The sequence below is a fragment of the Lipotes vexillifer genome, unplaced genomic scaffold (genome assembly GCF_000442215.2).
Source record: "Lipotes vexillifer unplaced genomic scaffold, Lipotes_vexillifer_v1.1 scaffold1176, whole genome shotgun sequence".
NCBI lineage: Eukaryota > Metazoa > Chordata > Mammalia > Artiodactyla > Lipotidae > Lipotes > Lipotes vexillifer.
In genome coordinates, this window is record NW_006795223.1 from 437451 (window position 1) to 454390 (window position 16940).

At 40.9% G+C, this 16940-nt stretch overlaps 1 protein-coding gene across 2 annotated transcripts in view; it reads left to right on the forward strand.

Annotated features, from left to right (window-relative positions):
* Positions 1-16701: 16701 nt before the first annotated feature.
* The window catches only part of ANKRD17 (ankyrin repeat domain 17), a 157254-nt gene continuing 157015 nt past the window's right edge, over positions 16702-16940 (forward strand). For both annotated transcript variants that reach the window (XM_007467569.1, XM_007467571.1), the window contains exon 1: positions 16702-16940. This exon is cut by the window's right edge and continues 275 nt beyond it. In XM_007467569.1, coding sequence (XP_007467631.1) covers positions 16820-16940 — 121 coding nt within the window. In that variant the 5' untranslated portion in view covers positions 16702-16819.

The window sequence follows — 16940 nt, forward strand, 5'->3', positions numbered from 1 at the left end:
ATTAAAGTTCTTCCCCCTTGGAGTTACCTTTGTGTGAGATTGTAATGCTATAGCAATCTGCTTCTGGCAGGGGCCGGCTCATTTTCCAGAACCATCTGCAAACCAGGATTGAATTTTTTCTTCCTGAGTCAACTTGTCATAGAGAATTCCCTATGTGGTCACAAGTGTGGGTTGATAGAATGGTGGCAATGTAGACAGAGTAGGCATCTGGTAATGTGAGCCACCTACTTGGTCATGTCATTTACCAGTGGCTTCAGTGACTCCAGTCTTCTATATGTCACTTCCAGTTGATGTTAAAGTGATTCTGGTTATATACAGCTTTATGGTTTGGGTTTGTTAGGTTAGATAAAACCCAGTTGGTGATGGTCATCCCAGACTTCACAGCCTTAAATTCTCATGGTAAGGTGTTCAGTCTCTACTAAGGCTCACAAAACAAGCCCAGGAATATTCCAAAAGGAGAATAGTTGATTATATGGCACTGATTCAAAGCCCTAGTAGGCTACACCATGATTCTTCTCCTGGCTCCAAACAGCATCTTGATCTGTTATAGACTCTAAATCTGTTATAGAACCTTAATCTACAGCCTAGACCAGCTAGAAAGTTCTCTTGCTTTGAGGATATTTCAAAGTTGGTAACTCATTAAATAGATTGCAGTAGCATATCCAAATGTAGTATACTCTACTTATAAAATTCAAAGAGGCTCATCAAGTGCTTTCTTAGTTATATGGGGAAAAGGTGCACCACTCTTCCTATTGTGCTGGAGGGAATATCCTGAGATGCTGAGACCACCTGATCCTCAGAAATTTCAGTGAGGTCACAGTTACCTGTATTTTCACTGGAGTTTACCCCCCACTCCCTGAAATCCAGTCACCCAATACTATGAGTATATCATCAAAGTAGTTGGCCAGTGTGATGTTATGTAGGATTATGAGACGGTGAGATAGTAAAGGTCTGTGCAGGCTAGAATGTAACCCAGAGCTAGAGAGCTGAAACAGATCAATGAAAGTATATTTGTGTTCCTTCAAGGTAAAAACAAACAGTCTTTTGGAGTCCTCTTCTTACTGAGATAGAGGGAAAAAAACAATTGCCAGATTAATGGTTATATTATAACTGATAGAGGCTATGTTGATTTGCTTTATTAAAGAGAGCATGTCTGGGGCTTCCCTGGTGGCGCAGTGGTTGAGAGTCCGCCTGCCAATTCAGGGGACGCAGGTTTGTGCCCCGGTCCGGGAAGATCCCACATGCCGCGGAGTGCCTGGGCCCGTGAGCCATGGCCGCTGAGCCTGTGTGTCTGGAGCCTGTGCTCTGCAACAGGAGAGGCCACAACAGTGAGACGCCAGCATACCGCAAAAAAAAAACAAAAACAAAAACAAAAAAAAACAAAGAGAGCATGTCTGGAACAGCAGCTGTAACTAGAGTCACTACCTGATTATATTTACAGTAATCCACTGCTATTCTTCAAGACTCATCTGTTCTACATAGGCAAAAGAGGACACATAAATGTGAATAGAAAGAAATCATTGCCACTACATCTTTCAAGTCTTTTATGGTAGCACTAATCGTGAAATTTTCCCAGGAATGCAGCTTTACCTTACTTTCATAAGCAACAATTCTAACTGGTGGATCACAGTGGCACTCCAAGTCCTGGGGATTCAAGTATGCCAAGAGCCAGTGTCCAGTAATTCCTGGGTATTCCCTTTTCTCAATGAATAGCTTCCAAGTATTGATCAGCTATTGCTACATAACAAAATTTCCCCAAATTCAGTGGTTAACAATTATTTGTTCTTGTTCACATTGGTGGGTCAGCTTCCCTAGACTGGATTAGATAGGTTGAAGAAGCATACACAAATGCCATTATGTTATCCTTAAAAACCCAAAGAGGCCCCCTGGGTGTTGCTCTTCATTTTTACTGGTAGCTCTGTTCATCTCAGCTGGGCTTATTCACACAGCTTAAGTTTAGCTGAGGTGCAAGTTTGCTGGTGTGGGTCTGTTCCACTATCTCTTTTTCCTTGAATATGTGAACTAGCTAGGATGTGTTCTCATGACAGCGATAGAGAGGCAAGAAGTCAAGCAGACATGTACAAATGGCACAACGTTACTTCCACCTATACGACCTGGCTAAAACAAATCATATTGCTGGGCCCAAAGTGAAGAAGCAGGAAAATACACTCTGGCTATGGTAAGGACATAGCAAGGATGTGGCTAGAGATAGGGTTAAAGAAATGGGGCCAAGCATCAGTAAATATCCATGGGTCCCTTACAGAAAGTAAGGAGAAACATTTGCAGCATGTACCTGTGATACGTTTATCTTCTTCATGTGACCATTTCTTGGGGTTCTTAGGGACTGTAAAATGACTCAGGTTTAGAGATTAGGTAAGAAGCTTCAATTTTCAGTATGTTTTAAGTTATATCCAGGCCACCATTTTGCACAATTCAAGGGCGCACATTTCTCACTGTAGTAGGTCTTGTACTCCAGGAGATACCATCTATATAGACTACAATGTAAATGTTGCTAAGAGCTACGTGCAATGTGGTAACCCTGACTATTCTTGTAAGCTGCCTATCTATTTAAGTCCTAAGGAGCTTCATGGTCAATTTGCCGTTACCAAAGACCTTTCATTCTGAATTCCACTGTAGTCTTACAGTTACGGCAATCACACCTACCTTGCCTCTGTTGCTTAAATGCAATAAATTGGTCTGTATTACTATAGCATTACACCATTTCTATTAAAATCAGAGAGCCTTTTTCAATAGTATTTCCCCCCCACTTTATCCCCAGACTTTAGATGATGCAAACTAGAGTGTTGAGCTTTTCAAGACTACTGACACCTCTGTCACTACCTTCTCAATATCTTGATGAAGGGAGTATCCTCTGGGCTCTTCTGGGAGACAATGGAAAGTAGGAGAAAGAGTGAACATGATAAATCACTCAAGTTTTCCTTTCTCCTTAAATCTTTCTATCCCTTACTCTACATTTTGCTAAGGAACTTCTGATATCTCAAATCCACTTAACATTGTCCACCAGCAAAAATACATTTCTGTCACTCAAGCAAACAAATGATTATAATCACTCCAAAGTGACTACATCTAAAATAGTTATAACCACATGGAATTGAGACTCCTATATAAATAAGTTTGACTCTATCTAAACTTGTATTCTTTTTTCATCTTTGTATGTATTTCCAGTTTTCTGGAACATATCAAAAGCTTGTCACTGTTACACACAGACCTCTTAATGGATTATGACTCTAGTTATACATCTGGTCTGGATACAAGAAGTGGTAGAGATATGGCATGTGGTAGCTCCCTCAAGTAGGGTTGCTAGAGAGATTTCAGGCAGGGAGAAGACAGTCTTAACATAAAGGGAAGAGGGCCTGCTGGTAAGGAATACATGGTGAGGTTTGACGTTTTATGAACCTCAGGGTTATCTGAATTCACCCAAATGTTCTCAGGGTCTCACTGTATCCCAAATAGTCCCTGATTTTTACATATAAGCCTCAGAAATACTGTAAATTCAACCTTCATTTTAATCCTGCAATTTGGAAGATCAGACTCTACATCTTATTTTCAGATATGATTGCTCTGGACCAATAGATGCAAGTTTCTTTTAGGGCAATTATAGAAGCTCCCTAAAACTCTAATCACGCCTGGAGCCTGGAATTTAAAATCCTGGATTTGTCACGGTCTTCATTTAAGCTGTTTGGTATAGTTAAAAGCAGACAACCCACTCCACAAACCTGTATTCCTCATTCTCATTATATTCACATGGCTTGCCAAAGTCTTGACATCAGTAGGCACTACATTCCAGGCAATCACAAGTGAGCATCTAAGCAACAGATAGTTCCTGAGTCCCACCTACTGACGCCAAAAGGATTCTTGCTTGTTTAAAACCCACTCAGGTCAGATAACCGATCACAAGTTCACATTTTCTTGAGGATGTTGTCTATAGCCACTCTGGTACTACTCTATTGGTCAGAGTTAAGTTGAAGAGAGTAGAATATACTGTGCTTTAAGCAGAGAGGGATATATTATAGGACATTAAATAGCTTATAGAATTATTTTGATGGACAGATGAAATGGATTTTAGGTGAGCTTCCAGAATTACAACCTAAAGCCACACCTCAGAATAAGGCCACCAGAGGAGCTACTGGTCCTCCCAAAACCAGACAGGTGCCTGTAAAGTTGAAGTCACCTATATTATTAACTTATATTATTTTCCTTTTCTCTGAAGAACTTTTTAAAACAATTCTTACAAGGCAGGTCTACTGGCCACAAATTCCCTCAATTTTTGTTTGTCTAAGAAAGTGTTTCTCCTTCACTTGAATGATAATTTTGTGGGGTACCGAATTCTAGGTTGGTGTTTTCTTCCTCTCAATGCTTTAAATATTTAACTTCGCTCTCCTTTTGCTTGCATGGTTTCTGAGGAGAAGTTAAATGCAATTCTTATCTTTGCTCCTCTATGGGTAAGCTATTTTTTCCCTCTGGCTTCTTTCAAGATTTTTTCTTTAACTCTGATTTTCTTAAGTTTGAATATGATATGCCTAAGTGTAATTTTTTTGTTTTTGTTTTGGTTTTGTGTGTGTGTGTGTGTGTACGTTGTGTTTTGGCATTTATCTGCTTAGTGTTCTCTGAATGTTTTGGATCTGTAGTTTGGTGTCTGACATTAATTTGGGGGAAGTCCTCAGTCATTATTGCTTCAAATATTGTTTCTGTTGCCTGGTTTCTTTTCCTTCTGGTATTCCCATTACATTCATATTACACTTTTGTAGTTCTCCCACAGTTCTTGGATAGTCTGGGGTGGTTTTTTTTTTTCAGTTTTTTTTCTCTTTGCTTTTCAGTTTGGGAAGTTTCTATTGTTATATCCTCAGGTTCAGAGATTTTCTCCTTGGCTGTGTCCAGTCTCCTACTGAGTCCAACAAAGACATTCTTTATTTCTGTTAGAGTTTCTGATCTCTTCTATTTCTTTTTCTTTCTTAGAATTTTCATCTCTCTGCTTACATTAGCCATCTGTTCTCATGTGTTGTCTACTTTGCCCAAGAAAGCCTTTAGCACACTCATCATAGATTTTAATTTAATTAATTTTTAATTAATTTTTATTGGAATTTTTATTAATTTATTAATTGGAATATAGTTGCTTTACAAAGTTGTGTTAGTTTCTACTGTACAGCAAAATGAATCAGCTACACAAATACATACATCCCCTCCTTTTTGGATTTTCTTTCCATTTAGGTCACCACAGTACATTAAGTTCCCTGTGCTATACAGTATGTTCTTATTAGTTGTGTATTTTATATGTAGTATCAATAGTGTATATGTGTCAATCCCAATCTCCCAATTCTTCCTACCCCGTTTCCACCTTGGTATCCATACATTTGTTCTCTATGTCTGTATCTGTATTTCTGCTTTGCAAATAAGATCATCTATACCATTTTTCTAGATTCCACATATATGTGTTAATATACAATATTTGTTTTTCTCTTACTTCACTCTCTTACTTCATCTCTACAAATGACCCAGTTTCGTTCCTTTTTATGGCTGAGTAATATTCCATTGTATATATGTGCCACATCTTCTTTATCCATTCATCTGCTGATGGACATCTAGGCTGCTTCTGTGTCCTGGCTATTGTAAATAGTGCTGCAATGAACATTGGGGTGCATGTGTCTTATTGAATTATGGTTTTCTCAGGGTATATGCCCAGTAGTGGGATTGCTGGGTGATATGGTAGTTCTATTTTTAGTTTTTGAAGGAACCTCCATACTGTTTTCTATAGTGGCTCTATCAATTTCTTCATAGATTTTTAAAATTCCTGGTCTGATAATTTCAACATTCCTGCAAGGACTCTAGTTCTGATAACTGTTCAGTCTCTTCAAACTATGTTTTTTGCCTTTTAGTATGCCTTGTAATTTTTCATTGAAAGGTGGACATGATGTACCAGGTAAAAGGAATTTTACTTCCTCAGGAAAGCTCTGCCCTCCCAAACAAAACACAAGTCCCTAGGTCAGGTTTCCCTTGTAGCAGTTATTTTATTTGTATATCTCTCACACCACACTAGACTATATTTTTCAAGGTATAAGGGCCCATGTTTGTGTCGCTCACCATTTTCTTGCCTAACATAGTGCATGGTGCATAGTGGGTAGGCAACAAATACTTGGTGAATGAATGAAAATCCATTCTAATTTTGGATAAATTGTCCATTTTCAACTCAAATTCAAAAAAAAAAACACACACAGAAACAAAAGCAACAACAAAATAAAAACAGGTTAGGGACAAAAATGAGGGAATAATACTGGGCACAAGAGAAAAAAATTTGTGGAAACTATGAGGAATTGGAAGACAGCATTATCTTGTGTAAAGGTATTCAAAATTCAAATAACTTTGTAATGCTGTGAGGACAAAATAAAGTATGTCCATATACCAGTTTTGATTACAGGCTGTCAGTTTGCAGTGCTTGCCTTAAATAAATTGATATATCCATTATATATTCACTATTGGTTATAGGCTGCCAGTTTGCAATGCTTAAGTTGATATATCCATTATATATTCAATACAAATGACATTTAATGCCTGAGAATATGCTCACATATATTAAGTAAAACAAAAGCAAAAGCATGCTAAACAAGCAGCAGCAGCATTCTCGTTTTATTTAAAAATACACCCAGGGCTTCCCTGGTGGTACAGTGGTTAAGAATGTGCCTGCTAATGCAGGGGACACGGGTTTGGGCCCTGGTCTGGGAGGATCCCATATGCCGTGGAGCAACTGGGCCCGTGAGTCACAACTACTGAGCCTGCGTGTCTGGAGCCTGTGCTCTGCAACAGGAGAGGCCGCGATAGTGAGAGGCCCGTGCACTGTGATGAAGAGTGGCCCCCGCTTGCCACAGCTAGAGAAGGCCCTCGTGCAGAAACGAAGACCCAACACAGCAAAAATAAATTAATTAATAAACTCCTACCCCCAACATCTTAAAAAAATATATATACACCTAAAAAACACTGAAAAGAGTTGGACTAAAATGTCATCAGTGGCTATCTCTAGCTGATGGAATTATATGTTCCTGTGTGTGTGCTTTTCTATATTTTGTTAACACTCTACAATGAATATGTATTGTTTTTGTATCCAGAATTAAATTGTTTTTACAAGGTAGAGAATTAACTTAGGTGGCAATGTAGAGGATAAAATGGAGTAGAGTAGGATCAGAGGCAGAGAGATTAATAGACTTTTGCAATAGAATGGATGAAAGATGGTAGAAGCCAAATTAAGGCAGTGGTTGTGAGGCAAAGAAAGTAATTAGGTAGTGAGAACATAGAACATAGAATGAATGAATAGGATGTGGTAATCTTGGATCCATTTAGGTTGGAGATAAAGGCTAAGGAAACATTAAACACTGTAATTCCATTGGTAACCCTGGATCTATATGGGTTGGGGTGGAGATAAGGGATATGAATTCATTAGTCTTATATATGGTAAATGAAATTGTGAACTTAAATGAGATTCCTTAGGGACAGTATATAAGATAGAAATAGGGCAATGGCCAGAATCATGGGGAACTCTTAATATTTAAGAGCCAGATAGAGGAAGAAAGGCCTATAAAGAATAAGCAGGATTGATTAAAAAGGTAAAGCAACTAGGTTATCATGGAAACTAAAGGAAGGAAGGAGGGAAGGAGGGTTCAAGTAGGAATTGGTCAATGACGCTAGTGGAGAAAGCATCGTGCTTGCTTCTGAAGTTTACTCCCTGTGAAAGGACCTCAATTAGTTCTGGGTCTTCCTCTACACTTGGGGAGATTGAGTGACTTATAAAATTAGTAAATTTGTGAAGAATGTCTGATTTAGCTTTGTCTTCCAACCTCAAAGAACAAGGTTGTCCAGAGACCAAATTCCCATTTGATCCTCCATGCTGTCCCTGTCAAGTGTTGTTGCTAGGAATTGGAGGTATAAGTCTGCCTAATTCTGGGGATCAGTTGGCAGGCCAATTTGGTTTTCCCACTACGCAACATCAACCAACTTAACTTTATCTGTAATAAAGTGATATTTTGGCCCCCATTTCTATCCTTTGCTTTATTTCCCAAATTGTTCAGAACCTAGGCAAGAAGAGGGGGATTAGTTTACTGGGACCCACTTGGAAACTGCAACAGTTGATGCCAAATTCCACACCAGGTAAGGTAGGGACTGGGAGAGGCTAATGACTTTGGCAATTAGGAAGTAATCATAAATCACTATCTTCCTTAATAAAGTCAAACAGTTTTTCCAAGGAAGGCAATGAGGAAATGTCTCCATGGAGATTTTGGTGGGACAATGTTAACTACTGCCCCAATCCTTGTTTTGTAAGATTCTCTAAGAATGGGACTATGCCACCCAGGGGACTATATTAGTCAGGGATATTTTAGTTGCACATGTATAAAACGTACGTTGAAATAGCTTAAATGAGAGCAGCAGGTGTGGGAGGGAAAAAAGACAGAACTTAGTGGCCACTTAATTAATGGACAATGGGTTAGTCTATGATCCTGGATTTCAAATGCTATCTGGACTCTAGTCTCTATTGCTTATAATGCCTTGGTCTGTTTTTTCTACAGGCATACCTTGCTTTGTTACATTTCACTTTACTGCATTTTGCAGATACTGCATTTTTTAAATAAAAGGTTTGTGGCAACTCTGCACTGAGCATACATATTGGCACCACTTTTCCAATAGCATTTGCTCCCTTTGTATCTCTGTGTCACATTTTGTAATTCTCACATTTCAAACTTTTTCATTACTACTATATATGATTTGGTTATCTGTGAAACTACTTTGATGTTACTACTATGACTTGCTGAAGACTCAGATGATGGTAGCATTTTTTTTAGCAGTAAAGTATTTTTATTTAAGGTATAATGCTTAAACATGCTTAAGACATAATGCTTTAATATGTTTAACACAATGCTATTGCATACTTATAGACTATAGTATGGTATAAAAATAACTTTTGTAAACACTGGGAAATCAACAAATTCGTGACTCACTTTATTGATATTTGCTTTCTTGTGGTAGTCTGGAACCAAACCTGCAATATCTCCAAGGAACACCTGTATATGGTAAGGTAGGTTTGCTCTCTGTTGTGCCAAAGATGGTAAGTGGCAGCTCTAGCCTCAGTAAAATTGTCATACATTACTCCGGAGATTGGCTTGGCTCATGTACCTATCTTTATGACAGGGGAAGTCACATAACTGACAGCTTTATTACATAAAGGATAGGAATCTCCTGAAAAGATGGACATACAAAAGTGTTGTTCACTACATTCTACCCCTTGGCTACCTGGCACCTATACTTGTGCTTTCTTCAGTACACAGAATTTTTAAAATGCCCTAGTCTAAGACAATATAATTATACCACGGACAACTGAACTACTCTCTTCTCCAACAGGAGACATGCCAAACTCTCATCCAATTTTTCCATCTTGCTCTTGGAAACCAAGAGTTCTAGGTGATATGCATTTCTTAAACCAGGTTTGAATGTAGCACATCATGGTACAGCATGATAAAGATAATTTTATTAGCTATTGGTATACACTTAAGGAAAGTAAGGGCACTCTAATTAGCTAGTAGATGAGGTTCTTGGTTAGTTAATACGTCCCGTTTTTTTTGGCTGTGTTGGGTCTTTGTTGCTGCCTGCAGGCTTTCTCTAGTTGAGGTGAGTGGGGGCTACTCTTTATTGCGGTGCACAGGCTTCTCATTGTGGTGGCTTCTCTTGTTGCAGAGCAGGGGCTCTCGGTGCGCCGGCTTCAGTAGTTGCGGCGTGTGGGCTCAGTAGTTGTGGCTTGTGAGCTCTAGAGTGCAGGCTCAGTAGTTGTGGCGCCATGGGCTTAGTTGCTCCGCGGCATGTGGGATCTTCCCGGACCAAGGCTCGAACCCGTGTTCCGTGCACTGGCAGGCGGATTCTTAACTACAGCGCCACCAGGGAAGTCCAGTTAATATGTCTTGAGTTTGTGCTCTGGAAGGTGCTCCCTGATCCCTTGCCCATACGTAAGAGGGTATTGGAATTAAGCAATCATAGGCCTTTGTTTGCAAGACTTGGTATTTTTTGTCTATACAAGTCTCTTACAATCTTAGTTGGTTGCTGGTTACCTTGCTTTTTGGTAACTCTGGTTTAGAAACCAAAAACAGAGATGGTGTGTTAATCTGTTTTCTGTCCCTTAGCAATGTGTTACACGGTTGGAATGCAATGTCTATCCTCCAGTCAACTAAATTAACTATGTATTTCTATTTTGGCCTTTGCATCCAAAATCATAAGCTGAGCAATGAGTTTAGGGATAATGCAGCTAGGATTTATCTCTGTCCACTTGCCTCCAAGTTGCATATCAGGGAGTGGTTCCTCACAATGGGACTAATTTGTCAAACTTTGTCAGATAGGATATACACAGCAAGTGATGCATGAGGTGATCAAGAAGCAGGCTTTTTTCAGGGTTCCAATTATATCTTTTACTGAGTTTTCAACTCCTTAGCTGTGTTTGCGCTAACTTTAGCTCAGGACAGAGAATATGGGTTTTCCAAACCTGTACATTGCAGGTTTAGTTGATTCTCAGTCACATGGATTACTGAGTACATGCAGAAAGGGAGTGTCTTAGAAATACACAGTTGTTCCTCGGTACTCAAAGAGGACTGGTTCCAGGACCTGCCACAGATAGCAAAATCTGTGGATGCTAGGGTCCAGTAGTCAACCCTCCAGATCTGTGGATTCTGCATTTGCAGATTTAACCATGTATGTGGAGTCCCCCAATACTGAAGGCCACTGTATTTATTTTTAAAAATTCGCACAGTTTAAGGGTTAACTGTATTCTTTCTTCTGCATTCATATAGACAGCTTGAACTGAAATGTATCCCTTTCTTGTAGGACCTTGCTAATGGACACACTGCAAAATCCTGACATTTTTCTACCAATTCCCCTAAAACGTTAACCTTGATATAGATATTGTCTAAGATCTAAAATTTAACAATTTGCTTGCTTGCTACAACATAGTAAATATTAACGAACCTCCTAAACCAAGGAATCATTATCACTGTGCATGCCACCTAGACTTACCAGTTTTACATTTCAGGGTGTGTCATTTGTTGACACTGGTATTATTTTATATACTAGTCAGGAATAAAAACCCAAACCTTGCCATTTTGAGATTTCTTACTCTTTTTCCAGTTAAACAGTCCGTTTGAATTTCACATCAATTTTGGATGCAAGTTCAGGGAATTCAAAGTTTAACGTATTATTAGGCTTTTCTCTCTCTCTAAGATTTTATCTGGTTGCTGGAGGTAAGTCCTTCCCTACCATGGCATTGCTGGAGGGGCATCTGGCCTGCTTGCTGTCTAAATTTGTTGCTATAAGGTCTATTGTTGATACAATTTGCAATCTATTCTCTCAAAATGTGATTGTTTTTCCTCTGCCCTTACTTTAGAATTTATGGGTGTTAGTGTCTTTTCAATAGGATCCTCTATACAACCCATGGATTCATACCACAGCCTGTGCCATGAGTTTCAATCACCCTGTACTGCAGCAAGCCTGTGTAAAGCAATTGCACTCTTACTGTGAATCAAATTTACATACCTCTTAAGGAATTCTGTATCTCCTTTTCAGTTCAGTGTAGTCAAGGAACATGCAGGAGTGGGAGTGGTTATCAATGCTGCCTGGCCATCTGCTTAAACATATTATGTTGCCATTTCTACTTGATTGTAGTTGCCTGTGTTGGGCAAAGTTCCAGGTGGGAAACAGGGCCCAAGCCACAAGCTCCCTGTTTTTGAATTCCGAAGTCTTCCTGGCAGTGTCTATCCCTTACCCCTTCGGGTTTCAACTCTGAGGAGAGAGCCAAGAAATATGTCTCAATTCATGAGCACTTTTTTCCTCTTGCAATACCATCAAGACTGCCTCTATTGTCTTGTAATGATTTCTTTCTCAGACATGTTCATGCCACATGGTGACCAAAGGCCACAGATAATTTAAGCTTTTGCTTAACTTCAGCCAGAGTGAGGTGCCTCTTTCTCAATAATGCTAGCCAAAATGGTGAGGTTGTCTTTGATTGGCTCCTTTTGTTAACCTGCCCATTCCTAAACCAATCCCTATGACTGAGGAATTATGGTACTTTGGTTGGCTTGATTCATGGGCCCACTCCTGTGGTATGGGAGTTAAGACCAGGAAATGGATGGTCACACCTGGAGAAACAAGGGTAGATCTATATTAGTTAGGACAAACTCTCAAATATCAGTGAGTCACACAAAAGAATGCATAAGAGGGGCTTCCCTGGTGGTGCAGTGGTTGAGAATCTGCCTGCCAATGCAGGGGACACGGGTTCGAGCCCTGGTCTGGGAAGATCCCACATGCTGCAGAGCAACTAGGCCCGTGAGCCACAATTACTGAGCCTGCGTGTCTGGAGCCTGTGCTCCGCAACAAGAGAGGCCACGATAGTGAGAGGCCCATGCACTGCGATGAAGAGTGGCCCCCACTTGCCGCAACTAAAGAAAGCCCTTGCACAGAAACGAAGACCCAACACAGCCATAAAAAAATTAATTAATTTAAAAAAAAAAAGAATGCATAAGAACTCTAACACAAGTTAACAGGCAGGCATCTATCCTCCAAGTGAAGATTCAGGAAACCAGAGTCCTTCCACCTTGTGACTTCGCCATCTTCAACACATGGCTTTCAATACAAATGCCTTAAGTTGCTGGGGAATGGGAGATGCTGGAGAACTTTTCACGTGATATCTTTTATGGACCAGAAATGCAATAGGAGCATATCACTTATACTCACATTCCACTGGTTAGAATCAAATTGGCACATCTAACTGGGAAGCCTAATTGCAAAGGAGGCTGGGAAATGTAATCTAACTCTGTGCCCTGAAGAAGAATCTAGTGTCTGCAAGAGTCCACTATTCTGATCACTAAATATCCATTTTACCTCTCTTCCCAAACAAAGAACACATCCTGCTCCAATAAAGACAACCTAAAAGTTCTATACAGTTACTAGGTCGGGCTTAAAGTCTAGTTTTTAGGTAATGTGCAGTCCTCTTCATTAGGTCCAGATACAACCTATGAATTAAAAAACACAAGTTATCTCTAATATCACCCCAAATTCCAGGAAACATATTGTACAGTGGTAGATCAGAAACAGGTAACTACAATATGCTCTCATTAGGAAAAGAGAAAACTGTGAGACACTAGGCGATACAGATACATAACAATGATGAAATACTGAGCAGGCATTTTCTGGTCCATCTGCTGAGTGGAGGAAGTTTTGATGAGATCGCAATCTAGTTTTGGAGAGGAATTTGTCCTCTGTCTTCTGTATGGCCCAATACTGGCCTCTGAAATGTTTTCTGCCCATTATTACCCACGGCCACGTCCTATGTGAGTATTGGGAAGTTGTAAAGCATTTATGCTCTATTTTCTACTTATGCAACTTTGGGATGGAACAGCTGCCTCAAGGTTTTAACACTTGAACAATATTTGAATCAGGTTCATGATTTGATCAGTAATAAAATTCCTTCAGAAATTTAGTCCTATGATCTATTTGCCTCCAGTAACTACACCCAAAGTTCTTTCTTACATAATTCTCTAACCCAATTTATTCCTTTGCTTCCTTGCCCCCGTGTCAGTTTCTCAAGAACTTCATCCCAGCCTCCTTGAGGCCATCGAAAATAACGGCCTTGGATGGAAAGGCCAAAGCCTTGATCTGATTTTTGTTCCAGCACTAAATCTTGGCAGGACTGTACTCAAGGTCTCTTCTAGTTTCATTTTTTACTGTTCCAGGTCAAGAATTCCAAATATTCCTATGCACTTTCATTTCTGCAACTGTTTCCTGAGCTTATCTCTTTAGCAAAGTTTTGCTAAAAGTAAAATGCTAAAATGCAAAATACAGTATTACTTATACTCTTTTGAACTATTTCCTCTTATTATTGAGATTGTACTGAGCTAGTCTCAATAGGTAGGTAATAGTTTTACCACCCATTTTGCCACTGCGAAATATGGGTCTCCTTCCAGCCTCTGATACCAGTTTCTCCAACATCTGCTGCATCATCAGTAAGCCAATACAGCATATTTTATAGCATAAAAATATGGGGTACTGTCTAAGCAGTACCCCACTTCCAGCACCAATTTCTGGGTTAGTCATGGTCATTCTAGCTCCTGTAACATGTGAATTCTCAAATCTCAATTTTCTCTCTTACAAGAAGTCCAAAAAGCAGTGTTTCTAATTTGGAGGTGTCTATCTTCCAAGTAGTAATTTAGCCATTCATGCTTCTTCTCTCTTCTGGCTCTGGCATCTTCAAAATACAGTTTTTAAGTACTCACTAGCTTCAAGTTGATGGACAAAGAGTGAAGATGGAAGGACTTCATTAAGCCTGGAAATGAGCATGTCACTTCCTTTTACATTTCACTGGCTAAAAGTCATTCACATGACCACAAATAACTAAAGGGAAGTTGGGATATTTAGTCTAGCTGTATGCCCAGGAAGAAGAAATAAGTTTCATGAATGACTAATCAAGTCTCTGTTGCAAGGTTCTAAAAGGAAAAAAAATGCTACATAAAAAGAACAGAAAGTCACTCCAGGGGCTTTGTCCATTCTAATAGGTGTGACCTTATTCTAATAGTTCCAACAAAATAATCATTTCCCTATTATATAAAAGAGTAAGAATTCACTTTGTTGTAAATAATGGGATTACTTCAAACAGAGTATTTGTGATAGTGTGGTAGGTACATAAGTCAGACTGCAGAGGGTTAATAAGTGAAATTCAGATAACAAAAAGAGACATTGAATGTAGAATACTCTTTAAAGCCTGGTTGTGAAGGAAAGGAAACACAGTGGAACCACAAATGTAGAGGATTGAAGACAGAAAAGATAATAGAAGAGAACTCAGGGATTGGAACTAGAGTACAGACGGATAATTCATCTTATATAAGAGCTGGGGGTGTCTCATTCCTCTGATATTGGAGGAAAGGAAAGATCCAGAAGTACCTAAATTTCTAGCATTTGGAAAATTGAAGGAGTTTGTGACTAATAGCATCGATCTTCGTGTGAAGTTTGAAGTAAAGTCACATAATGAAATGTGGTTGGGATTTAAAGACTGCAAAAGTATTCTGGTGGGAAGGGAGAAAAAGGTGCTGAAGAATATATAAGTAGGAGGTTAAGACCTAAATCTGTAGTGTTAAGATACATAATGTAGTGTACTGTTCTGCACAGAACTTAGCAACCGTTGTAAGAGAGGAACAGGCAGATGATTAGCACTTCGTGTGTATATTTACTATACCACTTATTACACTGTAAAGCCCCAGGAAGCAGAGACTTAGATTTTATAAACTATGCACACAGTAGGTACATGATGAATTTTTGCTTGAATGAATTGATTCAATCATTGCCAATTCTGCCATAGTACTCTGTAGAGTACTGGCAACTGCCCACATTTCATATGGTATGCCAATGCTAAAAAGAAAAAAAAAAAGGCTAAAAAAATTCAGGCATACTCAGCTAAACTTAGCAGTCTTAAAACGGCAACTATGTCAGCTGAGACATACTTTTTATCTTGTGCCAGTACATCTTTCTTTGATGTTTCCTTCATTTTCCTTATGCTACTGTGTTCTTATTGAACCTGAAAGGGATAATTCTAAGTTCAATAAGCTACGTTATTATTCCAAAAGTCCTGAAAGTTCTTCAGACACCTACAACTGAACTCACAACCCCCATCACAATATTCCTTTCAAGAGACTCACAGACAAGGATGACTACTTATGATGCTTACTTCACAGATAAAAAGCTGAGTAGGTGAGGGGTGGAAGGACAAAATCGGGGTCATTCACTGAATCATCAGCAGTCTGGCACAGATTCTGCTTCCTTCTCCTGTCTTCTTCCCTTGGAAACTTCAGAGTTGTAGTGATCTCAGACTTCACTTAGTCGAACTCCTTTATGTTACACAGGTGTAAACTCAGGTTCAGGAAGTCTGACCCAAGACTTGGTCAAAGTGGGCTCTTTCCTTTCCACGACGCCATCTCTCAAGATCCACAGCCCTAACTCACCATTTGGCGGTAGAAAAAAATGGCCAGAAACGAAACTACGTACAAGAGTCCAGAACCAGGCTCCACCTCCCGGATCAGGCAGTCCGGGCCTCCAGCTAACAAAGCGTCTGGTCCGTGCTTCGGTATGGGCTCCCCACCCGGCCCAGGCTGCTCCTCTCCAGCCTGCCCACCCGCCCCCAGCACCGCAGCACTGCCCGCCCGCCGGGGCCCAAGACCCGACCCTCGAAATCTCACTTTCGTGTTTCGGCCACCCGCGCGCCACCGCTCAGGCGACGGCTGATGGCGTCACCCGTACTTCCGCCTGCGGCTGCGTTCTAATCACCAGCGAGGAAGGAAGAAGGGAGGTCTGAAGGGCTGTGTGCGGGGGAAATAGCGAGGAAAGAGAAGAAATCCGGGTGTAGCGGGCGCTACGGCAGTAACCGCGGCCCTCCTCTGTCCCCGGCGTTCCCCCATCGGAACTCGCCCTAGGCATACTTCCCCCGACTCTGGGTAGTCTCCCCTCCGCTTGATCTTCCGACACGCCGGTCTCCCTCTTCGCCTCTAACCACCCCCTCCTAGCTCCCTCACGCTCCCTCCCTCTCCCTCCCTCCCATCGTCAGGCTCCCCGCCCTTAGTATCGCGAGACGAGGTGAGAGCTGGCGGAGCGGCGGCGGCGGCGGCAGCAGTAGAGGTGACCGAGGCGGTGGCGGCGGAGGCGGCACCGAGCGCTGTGTTGGCCCCGGTGCGGCCGAAATCGCGGTAAAGCGTAGCCCCCACGCCCCTCCCCCGTCCGCGCCCTCCCTCTTTCCCCGGAGATGGAGAAGGCTACGGTTCCGGTGGCGGCGGCGGCGGCAGCTGAGGGAGAAGGGAGCCCCCCGGCGGTGGCGGCTGTGGCGGGCCCCCCCGCGGCTGCACCGGCGGCTGAGGTCTGCAGCG